Below are 23,271 nucleotides of genomic sequence, written 5' to 3' on the forward strand. Positions count from 1 at the left end.
GGGCTGTACTGTCAAGCAAGAAGTTAATGGTAATAATGGACTTCACAAATGAAGTTTATTTGAGATTTTAGTGCTAATAAGTAAATCTCCATCTGAACAATGTAGTCAATATCTAATTATCTTACGCAAAAATAATGATATTTTCATCATTTTCATTGTGTCGTGAGATTAGATCTTAAGAAATACAGGTTTACAGTCAAAGTATTATTTCCCTAGATACATCATCATCTAGGTACTAAGTTTATAGATAACTAACTATATAACTAATTAGATAACTAACTAACTAACTATAGATAACTATAATTAACTATATACCGTTAACTATATAAATTATGTTACCCTGTCTTAGCATATCTGGCCTAAGAACTAATATCTTTCGAAGAATATATTAGGGGGGAAACGAATAACCCTGAAACCATATTCTTGATTCCGGTATATGATTAATATGACCAAGGTAAACCTTTGTGAAAATGATAGATCTGGGTAGGACTCTCTCGATCTCGTTGTTACAGAAAGGGCCTATCCGATTTGCCATAAGGACCAGACTGTATCACGTGATCAGGTCAAAAGTCAAGTTGCTTGCTAAATCGAATCTGGATATTCTAAATCCAGATGTGAGATATATCAAGCACGTAACCTCCGCGTGGAGCGCCCTGGGTAATTCAAAGAAGATGCATATACTTTATCATTATTATTTATTTTACTCACACAACTTGATTTTTGACATTGTTTCATCCATATTTACCTTTACCTTTCTAAGCTCTTCATTATGTCTTTGCAGTAAGCTTTCAATTAGCCATCTCCTTATAGTTTTTGAGATGTTGACGAATTCAGTTTTGCTTATTGATTTTCCATCGACATTAATGTTTTGTGCGTTTTTGACTATGTTTCATCCATTACAGGGAAATTTCTTTATTGAATATAGAATCCGCATAGTTTATTCTATATTTGAGCTGAATTTCAGCCATCTCCTTATATATATATATATATATATATATATATATATATATATATATATATATATATATATATAAGACATTAATAATACCGCTTTGTGCGTTTTTTTTTTAAATTTCCATCCCTTTTAGGACAATTTGGTTTTGTAATATAGAATCTACATAGTCCCTTCTACATTTGAGCTGAATTTCAGTCATCTCCCCCGAAGTTTATTTACATCATTGCAACCGGATAGGCCTTTATACATAGTCCCATTATGATGCAACAACCCAATCTTTATTTAAAATGTTTAATTCGTAGATAAACAGAATAGTCTGCTTACAGTCTCTAAGTTTTCTTGTGGTATTCAGAGCAGCTTTCCAAACTTTTATGTACTAATGGTGTCTTCAGAAAAAAAAAAAAAAAAAAAAGACTTAAAACAATAATACCCACTTCTTTTCTAAAAACTTTATTTCCTTATCCCAAGGCAGTACTATGAGAAACGAAAGTTCATATTCTTCGCATTCTTGAGCCTTTGGTTGTTGGAATTTAAGGTTCCTTTTTAGCACTGAGACTGTATGAGACGTGGACTTATAGTCTGAGATGGAATCCGAACCACCGTAATGGATTCAAATTCCAAGGATCTTTCACCGGGAATCGAAGCCGGGACCTTTGTGTACCGAAGTCGCGCGTGCTAGCCACTAGACCAGCGAGGAGGGCGCTTTGAACCTTCTGTAGTAAGTTTATGTATCATGAACACGGTATTATACGTGAAAGCACGAATGTTTGCAAAGGATCAATTATTTCTTTATTTACTCATTTTTCATTATGAAAAATGAACTATTCCACTTCGAAGACTCGCATATTGTAATAAACACCATCTGTATACATAGGATTGTCTTTAAAAAGTTACAGTATCAGTATCTGACCTTAAACTATTTGTTAGTTTTTCACTAACACAAATACACACACAGAGAACAATACTACTTACGCTATAGTAAGAAGATCCCAGAGACAATAACAGTACACGACTCAAAACAATTTTAAAGTATACTGGAATTACGCAAGTACGTATCCACAGATCAATTGAAAGTGAAATCACTAAATTCAAAGTGATGTGATGTCATTTATATATATAAAACAATGTTAACTAGTATAGCAGAAATCCGTTATACATAAACAGCACTACTAGTATTACAAGAAAAAAGTACAAAAATAATACAGAATACACAGTTTGGTACAAAGAACTATAATACCGTATGTACAGAATAGTAACATTATATATACAAAATAATGTCGAAAAAACTTTTGTCCATGATAGAAAATATTGACTGCGAACTTACTGCTTACACATTTTACTATATTTTTAAGACACTTTTAGTCTCGTAAATTCAAATAAAAACTTGATCTAATAAATAAAAATGTACTATTTAAATTCGTTTCTATGAAAAAAATTCGTTCCGTATTCGGGTCGTTTCACAATTAGGGGAAAATTTTATGTCCCTGATTAAAGTATGTAGAAATGTTGTTGAAATTTGGACAAAGCATGGTATTTGTGATATTAGGTTCCACTAAGAAAGGATTTTTGGAAGCCTGACGGGGAACGGGGTGAAAAAGGAGTGACAATTATTACTTTATGATGTCCATATCTCGAAATCTCTTATGGTTAGTGACATGAAACACGGTATTTGGACTTCCCATTTAAAATAATTAGGGAGACATGTGTTTCACTGTTACTTGATATTTGCTCTAGAAAGGAAGAAAAAAAAAAGAGGGGATTATAATTGTTACAATAACATAGCAATATCTCGAAATCCCTTAAGAGTAGAGAGATGCTAATTAAAGACGTATTCCAGCATTTTTTGGCATTTCCATTACACAGGAAGAAAAAATACGGGTAGAAGAAAAAAGTACGGCTTGCAATTGTTAAAATAAGATGGTCATATCTCGAAATCCTTTAAGGTTAGAAACATTAAATTAGGTATTTAGACTTTTCAATTTAAAATAATTAAATATATATTTCAGCGTTTTTTTTTTTTTGTTTTTTTTTTGTTTTTTTGTTTTTTTTTATATTTCTCCATAAGGGAAGAAAAATGATGGAAAGAATGGGGCTTGCAATTGTTAAAATAACATGACCATATCTCGAAATTCCTTAAGAGTAGAGACATGCTAATTAAAAACGCGTTTAAGGTTTTTTGATGTTTCCCTTAGAAAGCAAAGGGTGAGGGTTGCAATCGTTATAATATGATCATATCTCGAAATCCCTTAAGATTAGAGATGTGTTGGGACATGAGAGATGTGAGGCTTTAGGGCGTGGTCCCCAGCTAGCTGAATGTTAGTATAATAACAATATGATATTTACATATATACATATATATATATTGTGAGTGAATGTGGAGAGTTGAATGCTAATTTTTCCTAAGAGCAAAAATAAAAATTTCTCAGTTAGGTCCACGAACCGCCCTTAGATGCCATTTTTTACCCAAGGAGACATTAACCTATCAGGAAACATTGTTTATTTGTGCTACAAGGACGGCCATTTCTTAGTTAGTAAGGTTTTATATTAAAATGAAATGAAATCTTTTGAGTTCAACGTCCGACGATTATGCCTGTTAAGCTAAGGGAGACGATGATTAAAACAAGTGAATAATGATGGAAGAAGTGGTGGAATGAGAAAGTGGGAGAAAACGGGAGTATCCCGAGAAAACTCACGAGCACGATGTTGTCCACCACATATTTGGCCGGGGATCGAACCAGCGACCCCACACACCGGAGGTAAGCACTCTACCACTGAGCCACAGTGCCCCCACAATTTGTTTCTTGTTCATACAGTAATGCGCCTACCCGAAAGAACATGGAGAGGAAACGTGTTCGCAAAGATAAGAGTGGCGTGCATACAGAATAATTAAGCAAATGGAGAAGGAATTGCAAATGGGAAAAAGAGTCAAGAAATGCCAAGTTCAAGAAAAAGTTTACGAAAAATGTTATAGTAGAAAGGACATAACACATCGAAAAGAGACTCGAAAGATTATATCAGCATGTATTTACAAAAAGAATAGGCATGTAAAATATCGTCTTTAGGTAGAAGCCAAGAGATTACTACTCTATACGAAATGCACGTTCTCGTTGTCACCATCATCTGTCCAAGCACTATTGGAGGATTTAGACAGTTGTTAATTGCCAGGAAGAAAGATAACGAACAAACAAGGAACGTGAGCACTTCTATTTTCAATTCCATCAGAAAACATGTTTGGTCAAAATATGTAAACTATAGGAAATGTACATTCATGTCCAAAATGATTGTCGCATATCTATAACTGTCTTCTTGTAAGAACATAATTTGATAATGATTTTGCAGGGTACTTTTAATACTGATACTATGTGTATAATCGGGAAATATATATTTGTGGTAAATTTCATAGGGAAAAAAATTATAAATACGAAAATTAGAATGAGTAAAACAAAATGTTGCTAAATGGACAAGAAAGTTTTATTTTCGTTTTATTGTTCTTATTTACTGTTCTTTTGACATGAAATTTGCCACATACATGTCTTTGCCGATTATACACATACTAACATTATAAGAAATACCGAGCAAATTCGTTATCAAATTATACTCCTAGAACAACATATTTATAGACATGCGACAATAATTTTGGACATGAGTGTACATGTCATGCTTATATGTGTTATTAGTCATCACCGTCAATATCAGTCATTACCATTACAATCAAGTAGTTTATTATATTTAAAAAAAAAATTCTTAAAATTAGTTATATAAGTAATACCTTTATAATTGCATTGTAAAATACTTCGTGTGTTTTAGTGTAATACAATCTTGTCTTTTAAACAGAAAAAAGTGTGAAATTAAAGTAAAATTTAGAAAAGGGTAGCGGTAATGACAATTTTCATATTTTTAAAACTCTCAAGAATTTCAGAAAATATTACTTTCTGTGTAGTCCTGTATACGGTAAAATTAGAACATTATATGCATTATATTTGCGAGAAAAACAGTAGGAAATAAATTATATTTTCAGATACTGTATCTTCAATCTTTACCTTCATCGTGAAACAACCCTTCAACAATATATATAATAAAATATTAACTTATGAGACATAAAGAAAAGCAATACAGATTGAAGAAGAAAATTTACTGATAAATGTTCCGTTATATAGCAAGTAACACAGTACAGTAATTCATACCAGATTATTTTACGAAAATTTTGATCCCACATTCAACTGTAGAGAAAGATCTAAAGTAGATGAAATTACTGAGGAACCAATATTAGAAAGAGTTACAGAATACAAATAATATATAGTAATAAAAAAGGAAGAAAAAGAAAACTGTAAGTAAAAATAGTAAGTCTCATATACAATTTTCAAACTGATTTTTTAACGCATGTTTTTAAGATGAAAGTATATTTTAAATGGTCAGAACTCAAAATGTTTTTGAACAAGACAAGAATAAGTTTCGAATTCATTCCTTATAACTGCAAGAAGAGCCAAAAACAGGTTAAAGATAGTACTGAAAAAAATCTATACAAATAAGTCATGCTGGTTAGGAGTAGGACAGAAATGTTTTACGATATAAAGTCAGTCAAGTCACATTGTCCTTGCATGGACAAAATACACAGATAAATACTTCAGTATGAGATATGTAAAATCAAATAATTATACGCATTTAGGTGAAATCATAACTATTTTTTTTTTCTTCATCAAATGTATTTAAATATTTGAAGACTTGAAGTATAGTGCAATAAACGTACAAAAGAAAAAAAGGAACAAATAGCAATATAAATTAGCCCTGCGTCAAAATGATGCAGAGCACATTGTAAGCCTGGAAATATTATGAAGAATATTTAGTCTGTAGGACCGCTAAAACCAATATGGCCGCCGTTGGCAATCATTTACGGCAGGCATAATAACAAACAGCCTAATTATGTGGCTTTGTATCAAAATTACACCCTCAACATCTCTTATAGAAGTTCTTCACCATTACATTTAATTTCTAATGAAACACTGAATATATTTCTACAATATTCTAATCACTATCTCCACATACTAGACACTTTATGATTTTTGTAAATGTAAATGTGACTTGTTTTAGTAATAGTAATACTGTGACTACTACCAGAAGAATGAAGTTTTATATAAATAATGACAGACGACAGCAGTGATGCTATGATTCCAATTTTTATTCGTATACAAAAATATATACAGGTAAGTTAGACAGTAATATAATTCAGGTGAATGAATAGTCCAAAAAATACAACAAAAGTTTTCATACACGTGAGATGTACTAAACAGAAATTAAGGAATTCGAAATCCACGGTAGATATTAAGGGAAGAATGATACTAAAGAATCCTTTAAGAATAATGCACTAATAATTGTTCCTAATCCTCTTTATTCTCTTTTAATATATGTGCACTGTTCGTGCATGATACGCGCGGCAGATCTTGCATCAGTAAAAGCAGTGACATTGTTTGCTTTTATCACATCCAATCTTACACGTACAGCGTAAAGTGCGTATTAAATACGTTGGAGCCAGCGGCATTAACTTTTCCATCTTATAATCGCCAGCCCCACTCAAGAAGATTAAGAACTCCTCCAGCTAAGCCAGTGACAGGCTCCTGATGTTGGTGGAAGTGATCTGGGGTCAACTGCTGATTGGGATGCAGCAGTTTCCACACAGAAGATTCTAAATCTTGGTATGTTTATATCTTCATTGCTGTAGTTACTCTTTTCCACTTAGCATATACAACGTTGCGTTACAAGCGTATATCTGACCCAAAATATCCTTCAGACAAAAGCAATGCATAATATGGCCAATAGCACCCAAAACTCATTTCAGTGCGGAAGTCATTTAGCCTTAACACAATTTCTTTAACTAGATGATTTCTTGATAATGGTCGTACCTTCCACCACAGAGGCTGGTCAAATGTAATAATGGGTGTGATATTTTCCTACTTGTATGAATGATAACGTACTGTAAATAAAAGACTTGTCAGTCGGATCCATGTCAATCATGGGTGGGAATAGTACAGAGACTTGTCAGGATGTGACCCTCCACAATGTACTTTTTGCTTTATCCCTGACCAAGACGCACAATGGTCCACATGATTCTAGTTATTTTCAACGAAAAATCCACCATTTGGGTAGGGTCTCCACATTCTAGATTCCCAAAGTGTGATACTCCGGTTGTTATAGAAGAGAGTTGTGTTAAGTGACTGGGATTCTCGACACGTTCGCTACATCTTCGGAGGTCAAGTCTAGTCTTTTGTAGCGCACAGAACTTTTCACAAACGGGTTCACTGTAGCTAACAATTTTATGCCATGAAATGCAAATCATGTGACGGTGCAACGTGTCCAATAGAAAGTGGGAACCGAAATGCTGGAACTTTGCATGCCCAAACCAACTTATAATGGAACTTGCGTTATTTTTGGCTGAGGTAACTAGGTTATATATTGACCCAAAGAGGCGACTTTGGTTTCAGTGTGTGCACCCGTAGCATTCTCTTTCAGGAATACTCTTTTTTTTTTTTCACACAACTTAGCAAAAGTCACAGAGCTCTTTCAAGATTGTACTTGTCAGCGGAAGAATAGTATTCTTTGGAAGTTTCCAAGGACTTTATTGCCCTTTTTATTAGCTTTGCTCAGTTTTCACTAATCTCAACTCCTCTTGCAGTGTTTTTCCTTATGCTGTCCTCGTAAATGTCATGAAGTATTCTAGCAAATGTCTCTTGAGTGTAACAACACCTACTTGACTATTTATTTCAGTTATAACGATATTTCTCTCAAACAACTCTATGCTGAGCGAGTAATAAGTACACCAAAGAAACAATATTCACCTAAACGATGCTCCCAGTATGTGTAGATAATCAATAAAGTATAGAGAAGTATGTTTAATGTCTCATTAGAAAAGAAATTTAATGGTTAACAACTTTTATAAAGTGCAGAGAATGTAATATTGATCCAAAGTCACATAATTAGGTGCTCAGCATCATATTGGTGAAGATATCATTCCTGTTGCAACTTATTCAAAGTAAAACTTCATGTTGGCTGAACTATAGCAAGGCTAACAAGAGATTGTCTCTGAAGTTTCTTACCACATGCGGAGGGACAATGCAGCTCCTACTTTGGTACTAGTGTTACCAACCACGGTCACTCTGGCTTAAACCATTCATAAAACTGCCATTATAGATAAACCGAAAAAAGCCTTGATACGTGAGTAGTGGCAACCTCGCTGCGAGCTGTTAGAGACCTTCTTTCGCTGACTTCCCTTTCGTGGTAAGGATATATGTACGATTTTGTAGAAATTAAGTTACTTCACGAGAAGAAATATACATGTTTGGCTCGATAACATATTAAGATCCAGACATGATTCCTTCGTCGTTATATTAAGTTCTAATAGACTGCAAGGTGTAAGAAGAATTCATTTGCTTCAAGTGAGAAAAGAAAGAAGAAAAAAAAAAAAACTATTTTTCTAGAAAATTGACAAATGGAACTGATATCCTTGCATAATTCAAGTCTTCATTTTACCAAGATTTCACTTTCAAAAACTGGTGGTATTTTTTAAGTTTTCATGAGGTAAAACGAAAATCTCATTCTAAATATTCAGTTTCGTAGATCTGTTTTGAACTGAACACATTTTTGCTTTAACAGTCATGATTTAATACTCTTGGATTGCACTGTACAATTATTTACATGTATGCATGCTCAAGTATTGCATAATGGAATTATTTCAATAACAAATGGATTCTTTTTAGCCTTAATAATCAGCGAAGTGATATTGACGGAAACCGTGGTCTGAACGCTTTCCTATCTCCGATTATTCAATCGTATTAAAGTACCAGTTCACCTATCTATTTTAATAAAAGTCCTGTACTCATAACTGTTTCTAGGAAGTGTGAATCCTGTTGGGATGATAATAAATGTTCTGAATGGGCAAATTGCTGCGTTGTTGAATTAAATTTCAACAATGAAAGGCATATTATTCATTCATTAAAAAATACACCTATCGAATTCTCCACTGTTAGAGTTACGAGCTCAAGACTTTTCTTTAGTAATTATGATACATATTATACACCGAATAGTTCCGATTATCACATGAAATTAAATAAATTATCGCTGTATCACTTTATAGATATCAAGAAAGGAAAATAGAAGTTACGCCTAAGAGTGGTCGAAAACCGATCCCGAACTATTCTGTCTTGGTCCACACAACAAAAGTTTCATGTGCATACACTAAAACCACTCTTGAATATTGCACGTGCAGCTCATTATATATGAAGTGTAATATTTGTCGCTTTTCCTTATTAACACTTGAGTGCAACTTACGCAAGTGTAATACGATAATATTAAAATACAAGGAGAAACGTAAAGATTTAACATTGTTAAAAATATCTTTTAGAAGAAGATTACGAAACATTTGGTATTGTATTAATTGGTGACTCACTATTTGCTGAGAAATTTAATAATTTCTTAATTTTGATTAACCTAATGAAACCCTCTAAAGAAATTCAAAAGACACGTCGATTTCTTCACCACTTTTACGGATTTACTAAACAATGGTCAAGTTTTTGCTGTCTTCACTGGAAGCATTGTCAAAATACAGATGAGCAAAAAGGATTTAGAGGGAATAATGGGAATTAAATATATAGCTAACGAATATACATACTAACGTATTATAACTTATAACACATAACATATAAACAAAATCATCTTGAGACTCCCACTGCAAGGTTTTCAGGGTAAAACTCTCAAGATACTGTGCTTCTTTTACGATTTCTAACGACACAATGATACATTAACGAATGTTAATTAACACAACCTAAGTTAACCTAACCTCCGTTAAAAAAAAAAAAATGTATATCACCAACACGTTAAATTACTCCGTATACGCGATCACCAACTCTCTTTAGACACGAAGTAAAAACAAAATGTACGTAATGTCACCAAACTAAAACAATACTAAACATTTCATATCGCTTCACAAACACAAAAAACTTGCAAACAAAATTATTAGATATGAGCTTTAATGAATATTAAACCAACATACCTTAACCACTGGACGCTGAGGTTGCTATACATGGCAGGAATGCAGGGGAAAACAATACAAGATTAGTATCCACAAGAACACAGAGCAAAATATTCATTAACACACCTAACATATTAAAAAAAAAAAAAACACTGACATGGTCAATGAAGTCCAGTAAATCTTCCAAGATTATTGATACATTAGGTAAACATTGATACATTAGGCAACTACCGAACTGAATTTCTAATTCTTCCATGAATACACATGTGACAGGGTAATAATGTCATGGAAGAAACGGCATCTCTTCTAAATCTAAACATCGGTTAGAACCTGGTTAGAAGAGCTTGTTACTGGAAGGTTACCATGAATTCAGTCCTCACAGGGAAAATCTCTAATACTTATTATACTTCATTTGACTTGTCCTTTCTGACAGTTACTTTCCTGTTTTTTTTTTTTTTTTTTTTTTTTTTTTTTTTTTTTTTTCACGTGGTCATAACAACCAGGTAAAAAGAACTGCTTCTATGACAACAGCACGTTCAGCCAATTATAGTGACTCATTTCTCTTGCTCTGCAATGGTAAACATTCTATCCTTTCCCCACGTTGTCAATTTGAATATAAATAAATGTACATTATTTTAGTCGAATGTCAACTTGAGTAGTAGACCTGCTGGTTATTGAGAGCATTCTTTTTAGTTCTCTTCTGTATCATTTAAATTTACAAAACTGAGATTTACTTGTAGTAAATAATTTTGTGTTTCAAAACCCGATGCTAAAGTTGGCAACACAGCCACGTGCGCGCAGCGAGCTGTCAGAAAGGACAAGTAGTCTCAACTGTAATGTAGACTTCTAATGAAAGAATTTTTTTTTTCTTGTGAAAGAATGTTTAGTCGGTATCATATGTTTGCATTAATAATTTAAATATTTTTTCAAACTATGTCAATAGAATTTAGTTCTTACACGAATTTTTAGAAAGGAAAATTTGAAGCACAAAAGTAATAATGAAATTGTACCTAGATATAGCATACTAATTCTATTTATTATTTTTAAAAAGCTCTATTAATGTTTGCAAAATTAGTAACTTTTATCTATATCAGCTACGCACCAGTTACAAAGAAAAATACATTTATTCGTAAATACTGTTAAACGTTTTCATTGAGATTCACATTTTATTTACATACATTTTACATGGTATCTGACTCTAGTACCCACCTAAGTCTAGAGTTCAACAGCAATAAAATAAATAAATAAATCATTACGCCTGTTTACGCAGTTTAAGATCCATCTACGAGAGAGAGATTGGAGACAGATCTTTCTTCCTGTTACACATTGGATATTCGTAACATTGATACATTAGACTTTAGACACAAGGAAAAACACTTTTAGATAATAATCAGGCATACATGTTTAATATCTTTTGTTGCCATTCTGTTTATATTACGGACAACTACGGCTATCCTACTTTGGAGCTAAAGAAAGTAAAGAAGTCACTTAAAAAAAAAAAAAATCTCTATCCAAGAACCAAATAATGTAATGAATTCCTTAAACTACTTCTATGATATAAAAGGGAATGTTCAAAAATAAATGAAGAACCTTGTTCACGGCAATACGTTACAGTAACCATATATGAAATGAAGATTATTAATTTTTGAGATGTTATTTTCCAGAAATATAGCCTAAAGCATATTTTACGATTCCCAATTGATAATTTTAGAAATGTAATTATGTACAACTATGACTTTCATGATAAACTTAATAACTGTGACATGTTGCTGGCAACGATGTTCTACGTTTGTTTCCCTTCTTTCTCTCTTGCATCATACAAATAAATTGAAGAAGTACATTACAAGATTTAAACTTCTCAGCTCTTAGCTTAACAACTTAGCTATGTTCGAAATATATACAGAATTTCAACAACATAGGAACAGAACAGTTATGACATTCCATATTGGATTTATTTGTATTCTTATGCCACTCTAAACGGAATTATACTAATAATCTTAGAAACTCGCAATAATAAGCACTACCAATCGAAATAATACTATCTCTGGTCATAAATTCGATCCGTTGTATGGGAATAGGTTAGGATCCAGTAAAAATTAAGTTCCGTCTCATATAACATAGGAAATGAAAGTTTATCTTAAATCCATTTAACAAACAACGATATTGTTGTTGTATAAAATATTACCATACAAACTAGACAGATACTGCACTGTTTATGGAAAATCGATTTTCTTTTTTTAAATCAGATTAGGATCAAATGAAGGTATGAAGAAAATTTAGATCCAATTATCAGCATACAGCTTTTGCACCACTCAAACAGAGCTGTTTCTTTTTCTTAGTGAAAAAACTACAAATAGAAAATAAAATCAAAACCTATCTTTTTGAAGATGGAAGTCAACCTGGAAATTTTCATCACGAGAGATTTTGTATACGGTAAAGATGTGTCTGTCAATATCCATATAACCATATAACCATGAAGAAAGCGAGAAACGTAAGGAGTTAGTGGTGTTTGAACACCAGCGCTATCTTTGGTTTCTAGCTCATTCATTTATATGGGGAATCATTTATCCGCTTGCTTTAATATTAACTAGAATTGTAATGATTTGTTTCTTAAGTTTATTTAAATGTTCCTTACCCCGTAAAAACTAAATTTTGTTTTATTTATTTTTCATTTTTAAAGATCAAATTTACTTTAAATAATATTAAATATACAGAATGCAATAACTTTTTCACAAAGAGTGAAAAAGTTATTTGACTGGACCGGAACTAAAACCCGGGATATCCAGCATATCGTGCCGATGCGTTAACCACTACGCTACCCAGTCCGCTTCCCAGAACAGCCAAATACTCTCAAGCAGACTGGGTGGCGTAGTAGTTAACGCATCGGCACGATATGCTGGATATCCCGGGTTCGAGTCCCGATCCAATCAAATAAGCTTTTCACCCTTTGTAAGTCATTGAATTCGCACCTACAGAGGATTTGGTGTGTAAAAATAAGTTTCCTCCTTTCATTAATATATGACAGAGTGCAAATTTATTTTGAAAAAGTACGGAACATTCACCTAGACTTAAAGAAAAAATTAATGAATCATCACTAAAATTCCAGTTCACTTCTAAGAGAACACAACAATAGAATATTCTCCGTATAAATCAATAAGCCAAAAACAAAAATGGCGTAAGTACTCTACATCGTTAACAATCTTAGATAAATCAACTTTTCAGTGCAGTTTCGTGTACACAAATATACCTCTAGAACTTAAAGAGAACTGTAAAAATATTGCCTGGAACAACAACAAAAGGAATATCTGATATAAGTAATACAAATTTCACATATTTTATCTGAGGCATCTGATACATGGATATCTACTCCACCATACACGACCTTCCTTCTTATCTTTTTTGTTAATCTACCATCAGTGAAATGATTGTGTTAGTTGGAAAGGGAAGTAGAATTTGTTTCTGTTAAAGAATATACAAGCAGTTCAAACAAGCAGAAACTGATTATCACACCAAAGAAAACATCAAGTAGCTACATGCGAAAGTTTATGAAGATATTTTGTAAATATTGTGTTATAAATATCTACAATTACCCGTTGAACACTGTGAATTATGAGAGTGCTTTTGCTAGCATTTGCTGCTCCTGCTTTGTTCCTCAGCTCCAGTTCCTTAAGAGCAGAATCCGTAACGGCATCTCCACCATTTGCCAAATTCTCTGAAACATAATGTACCAATACTTAAACTGCTGAACCTTAACATATAACGGAAATCAGGAAAATCAGACACACACAAGATACTAACAATGTAACTATGTACTATTTGCTAACGAAAGGACTTATCATTAAAAAATAAGCGAACAAACAAACAAAAAGTATAAATAAAAACACTTTAAGAATAACCTAAAACATACTAATATGTACTAATAATAATGTAACCCAAAAACATGCTAAGTGTGGTTTTCTGTACATTTTACCATTCACTTTCCTTTTCAGCACCGGGCTTATATAAAACGTAGACATACAGTTTAAAATGGAATCCAAACTATGTATACTGCTACCAAGAATCGAACATCAATCTTCAACGTGAAAAACGAGAATATTAATATTTTAGTCATGACGAATTATTGGGACCCAGCTATGCTCAGTTGCCAACAGATCGAAGAAACGGCTATATGACAGCTTTCAGTCTTTTCGTAGACTTCGTACAATTTTTTCATTAACAACAAAACTTAATATCAAACCAATAATTTATTTATAACAAAAACTAAACAATGTAAAATCAATAATTTATTTATAAGCGCTAATAAATATTTTGGCTTTTACTAGGTTGTTGGGCTACATTTATCCAAATATTCTTAATTGTGAAATAGAGTAGAACGGTTACAGTGACGATCTTTGCTTTCCTATTTTCCAACGAAGAAATATGACAATGTATACGCTTTTGAGTATTATAACCTACTATTCTACAAAATTGAAGATCCATACTATATTTGAGGATATCAATGACTATTAAGATCAGAACGCACAATATAATTCCTCCCATCTGATATCACAATTTCTTTCACTCCACAATCAAAACATATAATAACCATAAACAGTTAAGAATGCAAATAATACTTCGGGGCTTCGTACCAGGGAGTTTAAATTTTAGTTTATTAATTTAACCATATAAATAAATTATTTTTAACAAACAAATATGCAGAGAGTTCCCAAAGCTCCTTTACAATCTACAGATTTCCTAAGAATGTTATGTAAGTTTACGGAATGTGTGGTGTAATAAACTACAGATACCGAAGTTCTGTAGTGTCATTATTAAATTCCACATTTTAACTGATGATGATGCCTTAAGTAAGATTGGTACAAAACAAGCAGCCAGTGAAGTATCTCAAGCAGTTTGCTGAAAACTATAATTTATCACAAGAAGAGATTTCTAAAGTAGAGTTTCTGGAGTTTCGTCATCAAATGCGTATCTTGAAAGATTTGATGATCTCAGATTTGTTTTATATACCCAACATCAGACATCCCTTGATATGCTTCCACCATCATAATACTCAATCCTAGTGCACTTCAAAGAGCATGCATAAGAAACTCCTTGGCACTACTATCTCAAAATAAGGCAACATGAAATCCTGTGGACTATGGCTGGAAAGAAACAGATGGACATTTACTACCCTCAACATTTCTCAGTCACTTGCAAGATGACGTTGTAACAGTGTGTGGATCCAAAACATGCAAAACTAAGGCATGTAAATGCAAGAAAGCTAGAGTATTTTGTACAGTATTCTGTAAATGCAACAAAAAATGTGAAAATTCAATGTAAAAGTTTATTAGTGATATTCGTGGCAGTATATAACATATGCAATTCTATTGAAAATGGTGACAGTAAGAGCAATTAAAAATTACAACTGATCCTATCAACCAATATATAACTTCGTATATTATTGTGCAGGTTAAACTATTTCGTCAACCAAAGTTATATTATTTTATTTAAAAAGAACCTCTAGTACTTGCAAAACGGTTGAATACACTAGGTAAATTCCTTTGGGAAAAATCACTTTTTGTGTTTTCTGCTTCAGATATACTCCGTTTAGCACAAATATCACTATTGTAGTGAAGCCACAAGGTCAATTTTTCATATGGGTATCTCGAAAATAATGCATATAGTGAAAAAAAAAAAAAAAAAAAAACGAAAAAAATAGTCAATTTTTCATTATTTTCCTCCCAAAAGATATACTTACACACTAATTATGAGGATTGTCTGTGAATTTTCTACGTTCTATTTATCCTATCCGTCATTCCTAAGTAGCGAATATGACAAAAATACTTTTCATATGAAGAGAACAATAATAAATATATAATTATATATAATTAGAGGTTAATAATATATAATTAGAGACTACGTTGTGTAATAAATATATTTTTTTAATTTTTCTAGTTTTGGGTTCCGCTATTTTGAAAAATGGAGGCTATTTTAAAATTTACTTCCCTGGCCGCCAAAATGATATTTGCTTCGTATTCTCCAGCCTTGAAAACATATATTTCGACACTCGGGTAAGATGACCATTCTATGCCTATTTTTAACTTCCATATTTCGTGTCCGTCATTTTGAAAAATGGCGGATATTTTAAAAAATACTTTTCTGACTACCAAAATAAAAATTTGTTTTGTATTTTATGGCTTCGGAAACATATATTTCGACACTAAGATGATCATTCTAAGCCAATTTTTAAAATTTCATTTTCCGTGTTCGCCATTTTGAAAAAATGACATTTACTTGAAAACGTCCCAAAACTGGAATGTCTACCCTAGGAAAAAATAATCTAGTATGTCCCCAAATTGAATTCCATAAATAAAATTTTCTGAACATATATATATATATATATTTGACTATATGGTGGGTCCTGGACTACAACTATCGATGATTGGAAACATGCAATATGATTCGGTAGGTCCTCTTTCACCTTGTTTCCAATAACAGGAGTCATGTTTATGTATGGCAGACGCCCACAGAGGCTTTATGCCCGCTCTTCTCTACCGTGCAACATGACGGTAGTTCTATAATTCTGTCAGCTACAGTTTCCTATGTTCCGTGAATCCTGTGATTACGATGTATTACTGTTAGTGACTGTGCGCATTTTAGGCGACCAGGTGCATCCTATGGTTGTTCCGTGTCAATGGTATCATTATCCAAGATGATAATGCGCCAATTCACTCCGCTGGAGCTCTTGATGCGTGGTTTCATTAACCGTGACCCCCCCCCCCCTGGCTTGCCTAATCCCATACTGAAGATTATTGAACACCTGTACACAGTTCTGGAATTCAGGCTCCAGAGGAGATATTTTCATCCTCGCTGACGGATTTGAGTGCTTCACTACATAGCATACAAAATTACACAATATTCCTCTGGAAACTATTCCTAATTCATATGTCTTCGCCCTAAGACGAACCAGAACTTTTTCGCATACTTAAGATAGTCTTGCACCATATTAATCAATAAGTTGCATTTTCTTTAGATGTTTTAATTATTTTGAAAATAATATATATATATATATATTGTAATGATTACCTAGGATCAGGACAATATACACTGGAAGAATGTAAAAAAAAAATATAAAAACTTTACTTTTAATAAACAAAATAAACCTGTGTTTTCCTACAAGTTAACAAGAAACCGTTAGGAAAATTTCCGTGGCTGCATTAAGACACGGAACACAACCTAAAAATTAACTTCCTAAGTAAAATTTAGTTACAGAAAGTAGCTCGTGACCTTAAAACCAAGAACAGCAAGCAGTATTTAAATTTCGGGTTTTGAGCTCTCACAGAGGTCGTTTTTAAATGGTAGGCAAAGGTGCTGCACGTTTGCCGACGAACTCTTGATTAACAGGCTGCCTCGATTTCGGAAAAGAGAGGTACTGAGTTCAAGCCAGTTCTATCCAGGTCCATAAGCCACGCAAAAAGGTTTGCTGTGGGCTACCATTAATACTATCCTAGGAGGTTCAAAGTTCAATCCCGACTCCGTAGCCACACAAAAAGGTTTGTTGCGGGCTTCCAATCTGGTTGTTGCTTTAGGCTTGAAAAGGAAGAAAACCAGAAGCTGACTTCCAAGACGAGGCCAAAACATGTAAGTAGCCAGTAATGGAATTCAATGCATAAATGATAAATTCACTCTTAAGACAGTTCTAAGCGATATAGCCCAAGGCTTATCTTATGCCTGGCGTATTATTTCAAATCACCTTGCTAATATAATGATTTTCTTTATAGATCAAACAGAATCTATATTATTTCATTAAACTCTATTAAACTAACTTTTATGGCACACAGAGTTTGACCCTGGTTTAGCAGATAAGCAATAGTGACCAACAGACGGTGACCAACACAATAGTTATATGTATAGCTTAAGTAAATAAACAATCACCATCATTATAGGTTTTCTCTCTTATTCCAGGGGGCCGCGGTGGCTCAGTGGTTGAGCGTTCACCTCTGGTGCTTGGAGTCCCGGGTTCGATCCCAGCCCCCGCCAAGTGGACTTTGTGGTGTACAAACACCGTGTGCGTGGGTTTTCTCGGGGTCCACCCGTTTCCTCCCACTTTCTTCATTCCACCATTTCATTCATTACTCATGATCACCGTCTCCTTTAGCCTAACTGGCATAAGCGTGGGACGTAAAACTCAAAAATTTCATTTATTTCCTTTCTCTCTTATTCCATTTTGCAATTCTTAAATAAGTTTAATGAACGGTTGTAAAAACTAGTAGCATTATATTAGCGAAGGTTCACCAAGTAGGTTGTAAAATAACTACGTCCTTATTTATAATGGAGTTGCAGGGGCTTATCGTCCAGCCTCGTTAGGAAGAAGCATATACGGTTTATTGCATTGCAAATAGCATACCCTACAGGAGAATCGAATCATAGGTCACACTCTATCACTGTACTACCACACCGACACTAATAAGAACAGTAATATTCTAAGACAAGAACCATTATCTTGTTCTAATATATATATATATATATATATATATATATACAAAGATGTGGCTATTTCCTTATGGTTGTGACAATACTGAAATGAAACGAACTCCCTAATTTTATGTTCCCGTGGACAAGTTATTAACGTGTTCGCAAAGGGTGATTAAAAAAAAAAAAAACTTGATTTATTACTTACCAACAACACCAGGTTTTGAGAAAACAGTCTTTGTTGTAGTAATGACCGCGCCGGTTGGTGAAACAGTCTTCAGAGTCTCTTTCAATTTGTACGGTTTATCTTCTAATATAGGAATATCCGCTCCTTCAATAAACAGAAACTGAAAAAAGAAAATAAATACATAATATTGTATATATATATATATATACACACTGGGTGTGTAAAAATTGTGTACACTTTCGGAACTAATATAGATAATTTATTTTCCAACCTACAAAATAAAATTTCTGGCAAAAGGTAATGTTATGTTTTCTCAAGAGATGGCAGCAGAATCGTTGGTCTAGCTGCGCAACCCAGTTAGTGGCAAGAGAGTAACCTCAAAATAGCGGACGGACGTTTGAGCTTTGAAAAACAGAAGGATGTTATTAAGTGGTACTGAAAGTTTGAGAATGTCGCTGTGGGTTCAGATACAGTGGAGACGTGAGTATAGGACTGATCCACCTTCAAAGAGTAAACAATTAGCATATCTAGGAGGCAAATTCGAGGTTCATGGAACAGTGTGTGATGTGCAGAAAGGACGCTCAGGGAGACTTTGCACGGGTACAAATGCTGAATCCACAATGCGGTATTGGAACTGATTCAGCGTTCACCACAAAAACCTTCAAGGCAAGGGTCACGTGAGAGTGATGTGAGTGTCAGTGGTATGCTACGCATACAAAAGAAAGGTAAATTGCGTGTGTACATTCCAAAGTTGGTGCAACAGCTAAGTGACGATGACCCTGACTGCAGGGTACAATTTTGTGAAGGAGTTCAAGATATGGTTACATGAAAAAATGAAATGAAATCTTTGAGTTTTACGTCCCACGGTTATGCCGGTTAGGCTAAAGGAGACGGTGATGAGAGATGAGTGAGATAGTGGAATGAAGGAAGTGGGAGGACACGGGAGAACCCCGAGAAAACCCACGAGCACGGTGTTTGTCCACCACAAAGTTCACTTGGCGGGGGCTGGGATCGAACCCGGGACCCCAAGCACTAGAGGTAAACGCTCTACCACTGAGCCACCGCGCCACCCGATATGGTTACATGAAAACTGGGATTTATGAGTAGCACTGTTTGGTCGGATGAAGCATAGTTCAAACTTGATATGGAACTGTTAATAGTTACAATTATGTGTACTGGACTGAAGATAATCCCCACATTACTGTTTAAAAGGCTACGAATTTGCCTTGCATTACTGTGGTTTGTCTCCTAGGAGACTCATTGGACTTTTCAGTTTTGACGGTATTGTAACTAGAGAAAAGTTCCTAACAATGTTTTCTGATTCCATTTTTCCTGCTATTTGTGCACTGTACAGTAATGACAGGTTTTATTGGAACAAAGTGGCGTCCTGCCGCACCATCACAGAAATGCGCGATCATATCTGGATCGAAGTATACGAAACCACTGGATATGACGCAGGTGACCACTCGAATTTCCTGTACGCTCCCCAAACCTTACACAGCTCGATTTTTCTTGTAAGGCACAGTAAAGGTCTACCGTTTTAAACAACGTAACCTAGACACACTCTGGATTGAAATTCAAACGGAGTGCGCAGAATTCATATTGGACACTTTACGACGAAGTACGGAAGCAGTCGTAATTCGTACACAGAAACATACAGATTCTGAAGATCGCTATTTTGAAAATTTACTTTAATCACCATTTGGAACATTCAGTTTGCTTAGAGAGTATACTTCTTTTTCACATTGTACAGATCCTTACTTTTCTCAAAAATTTAACTTTGTAAGTTGGAAAATAAATTTTCTATGACAGTTTAAAGTGTGTATACATTTTCTTGAAGCACTCGATTGATTGATTGATTGATTTTTAGTTTAGCGTCCCGTTCAGCAGCGAGGCTATATGAGACGTGGACCTACTGATTAACGTGGAATCCGAACCACATGAGCTCCCGCCGGGTCTTGAAGCACTCGAGATGATATATATATATATATACTCGAGTCCCACTAATGCGAACTGACTGGGACTGAACCCTGTTCAGATTAGCCGGAATAACAGTAAAATCGCGGTTTGAAGCGGGTTAACGGATCCATTGTGTTGTAATACATAGTGTATAGTAATTCAAAACACGTTTTCTGACAGTATATGTACTGTACTGGAAAAATGTTTAAAATGTTGAAAACTTTATGCCATTATTCTATTTCAAACAAACTTTGTGTATTGTAGTAATATGGCTGAAGACCTAAATACGCGTATTAAAGAAAAAACTGTATTTAACGAAAGTTTGTTTTCTACGAAAATATACACCCATTTTCTTCCTTTTAGTTATTAATTTCCTAAAATTGCGTATTTTTGTCACGAAAAATTCCTCCCGAACCTGTTCGGATTAAACGTATTCGGATTACCGATACTCCACTATATATATATTACAATTCTCACACAAATGTTGAATACTGATTTTTTTTTTTTCAATACTATTTTTTTAAGCTATAGTCTTATTACTATTTTTAAGTCTTAGCCTGATCATCGGAAAAGGATTGTCGGATTATATTTTTCAGAATTACATCAAAAAGGAAAAAAAAAATTCGGAAACTCTTTATACATATTAACCACGTACTCAGATTGTCTGCTGTTTCTAGAGAAAGATTGGTAGAAACTTACTGCTCTCTCGTGGTAATTCTTAAAGAACTAGAACTACCAGGGTGGAAAAAAATTATGATTTTTTTCAAAAAAATCATTTTAGTTGATTTTTTTGATTTAAATCGATTTTTTTGATTTAAATCAAATCTTTTTCTTCGTATAATACAAGTCGCGAACTAAAGAAAAAACATTAGGAATTAGTATTAAATGTTAATTATGTCATTTACGTGAAAGTATTGGGTTTAAATTTTGAATTAATTCCCAATCATTAACCTATTTCAATCCCAAAAAATGTTTCTTAAGCATTAAGGAAAAAGTACAGCAATGTATATCAACATGACACTTTTCTTTTCACGAAAGTTACTGCTATTTGGCAGGGGCATATTTTTAAACAATTGGAACTAGCTAGCGGCATGTTCACAAAAGCTCTCCACTGACTTCTATCCTTAGTCAACTGGATCCAGTTTTTACTTTGTATTCCTATTTCTGCGAGATGCAACTTAATATTGTCCTCCCATCTGCGCCTAGGCTTCCTAATGGTCGTTTTCGGATTGGACTTCCAGTTAAAACTTTGAAAGCGTTCCTACTTTCTTCCATTCTCGCTACATGTCCTGCCCACCTGGGCCTCCAAGATTTGATGACCCTAACAATGTTTGGTAAATGGTATAAATTATGCAGTTCCTCATCATGAAGTTTTCGCCATTCCTCATTTCCGTTCCTTTGGGTTCCGAATATTCGTTTCAGGATTTTATTCTCAATTACTTTGTCTGCGTTCTTCCCTCAGCGTAAGCGACCATGTTTCACAACCATACAGCACAACAGGCATAATTATCGTTTTATATATTTTAAAGCTTCAAATTCCTCGACAATTCGCGACGATAAGAGATTTTGAACTGAATCATAACACGAATTCCCTGTAGGAATTTTCTGCAGGAATTCCAAAATAAAAAAATCAAGATGATCAGTTCCAGAAGAAGAAACACTTATGATTGTTAAAAATATGCTTTATGTGACGTGAAAAACAGTTCAAATGCGAGTTATCCGTGCATTTAAGACATCTATACATAGCAGGCACGTTTTTATACTTTTATGTTGGCTATTTTATTTCCTCTGACAATTTTTTCTGCACAGGCACGGCAAGTTTTTTGCGATCACATCGCAGATCGCGGCATGTTCTGCAATGGGGTCAAGTATCCACTTTATCAAAAGTATTATTCAATATTTTAACGCATCCAAAATTTGTCGTATTACGATCCCGAGGAACTTCTTTGTGTTTAGTACATAAATTTCGCCCAAAATTTTAAAATCTAATTTTTTTTCTTGTTTCGGAGAGGGGATCGGACCCCTCTAAATACGCCCCTATTATCTGGAAACAAACAAATTATAGACGTGTACACAAAAGAGTTTTCATCTTAAATGTCCATGGTGATTTCCCCATTGGAATAGAAATTTTAAAACCTTGTGTTACTAAGAGAAGAAAGCAGGGTTCACCCGTAACCCGTTCAAATGGGATTTTCCCTGATCGTTCCCTACATGATACTAGTTTTCATACTGTGCTTACATACATTTGAGTCTCATTGTATTATGATTATTATCTTCCGTAATCGAAATAACAGAAGAGAAACGGGATTTTACTTACTTTCACTTTAAATTAATTCATTTCGGAATTTGATTTAAATCAACGATTTTTATTTAAAAAATCAAGTGATTTAAATCTTGATTAAAATCGTGATTTAAATCAGACTGATTTAAATCAATCCACCCTGAGAACTACTACTGAACCTTCTTACACACAAATATAATAACTGCGCAGTCGAATATACTTTACATTAGCTCTTCTACAAAAGCTCAATTCTAACCTTCACTGCATAGACTCCTTAATTGCTAGTCTAAAGCTATCTTCTAAAATTAACATTACTTCTATAAAACGTAAATTAGAAAAAAAAAAGTCATTAGCTTTACACGATACTGTAATCTTTGTAACATATATATTGAAATGAACTCTAATACATATATCGAAAAGGA

General features: G+C 33.8%; 1 protein-coding gene across 6 annotated transcripts in view; it reads right to left on the reverse strand.

Annotated features, from left to right (window-relative positions):
• Positions 1-23,271, reverse strand: part of LOC145660644 (uncharacterized) — a 197,338-nt gene that overhangs the window by 45,984 nt on the left and 128,083 nt on the right. For 4 of the 6 annotated variants that reach the window (XM_081725940.1, XM_081725942.1, XM_081725943.1 and 1 more), the window contains exons 8-10: positions 18,631-18,769; positions 13,565-13,686; positions 9,996-10,019 (exon numbers count right to left, since the gene is read on the reverse strand). In XM_081725940.1, coding sequence (XP_081582066.1) covers positions 9,996-10,019; positions 13,565-13,686; positions 18,631-18,769 — 285 coding nt within the window. The remainder of the gene's footprint in view (positions 1-9,995; positions 10,020-13,564; positions 13,687-18,630; positions 18,770-23,271) is intronic. The other 2 variants (XM_081725944.1, XM_081725941.1) reach the window with 1 other exon arrangement.

Source organism: Thermobia domestica, chromosome 9, assembly GCF_964235325.1.
Source record: "Thermobia domestica chromosome 9, izTheDome1.hap1.1, whole genome shotgun sequence".
Classification (NCBI taxonomy): Eukaryota; Metazoa; Arthropoda; class Insecta; order Zygentoma; family Lepismatidae; genus Thermobia; species Thermobia domestica.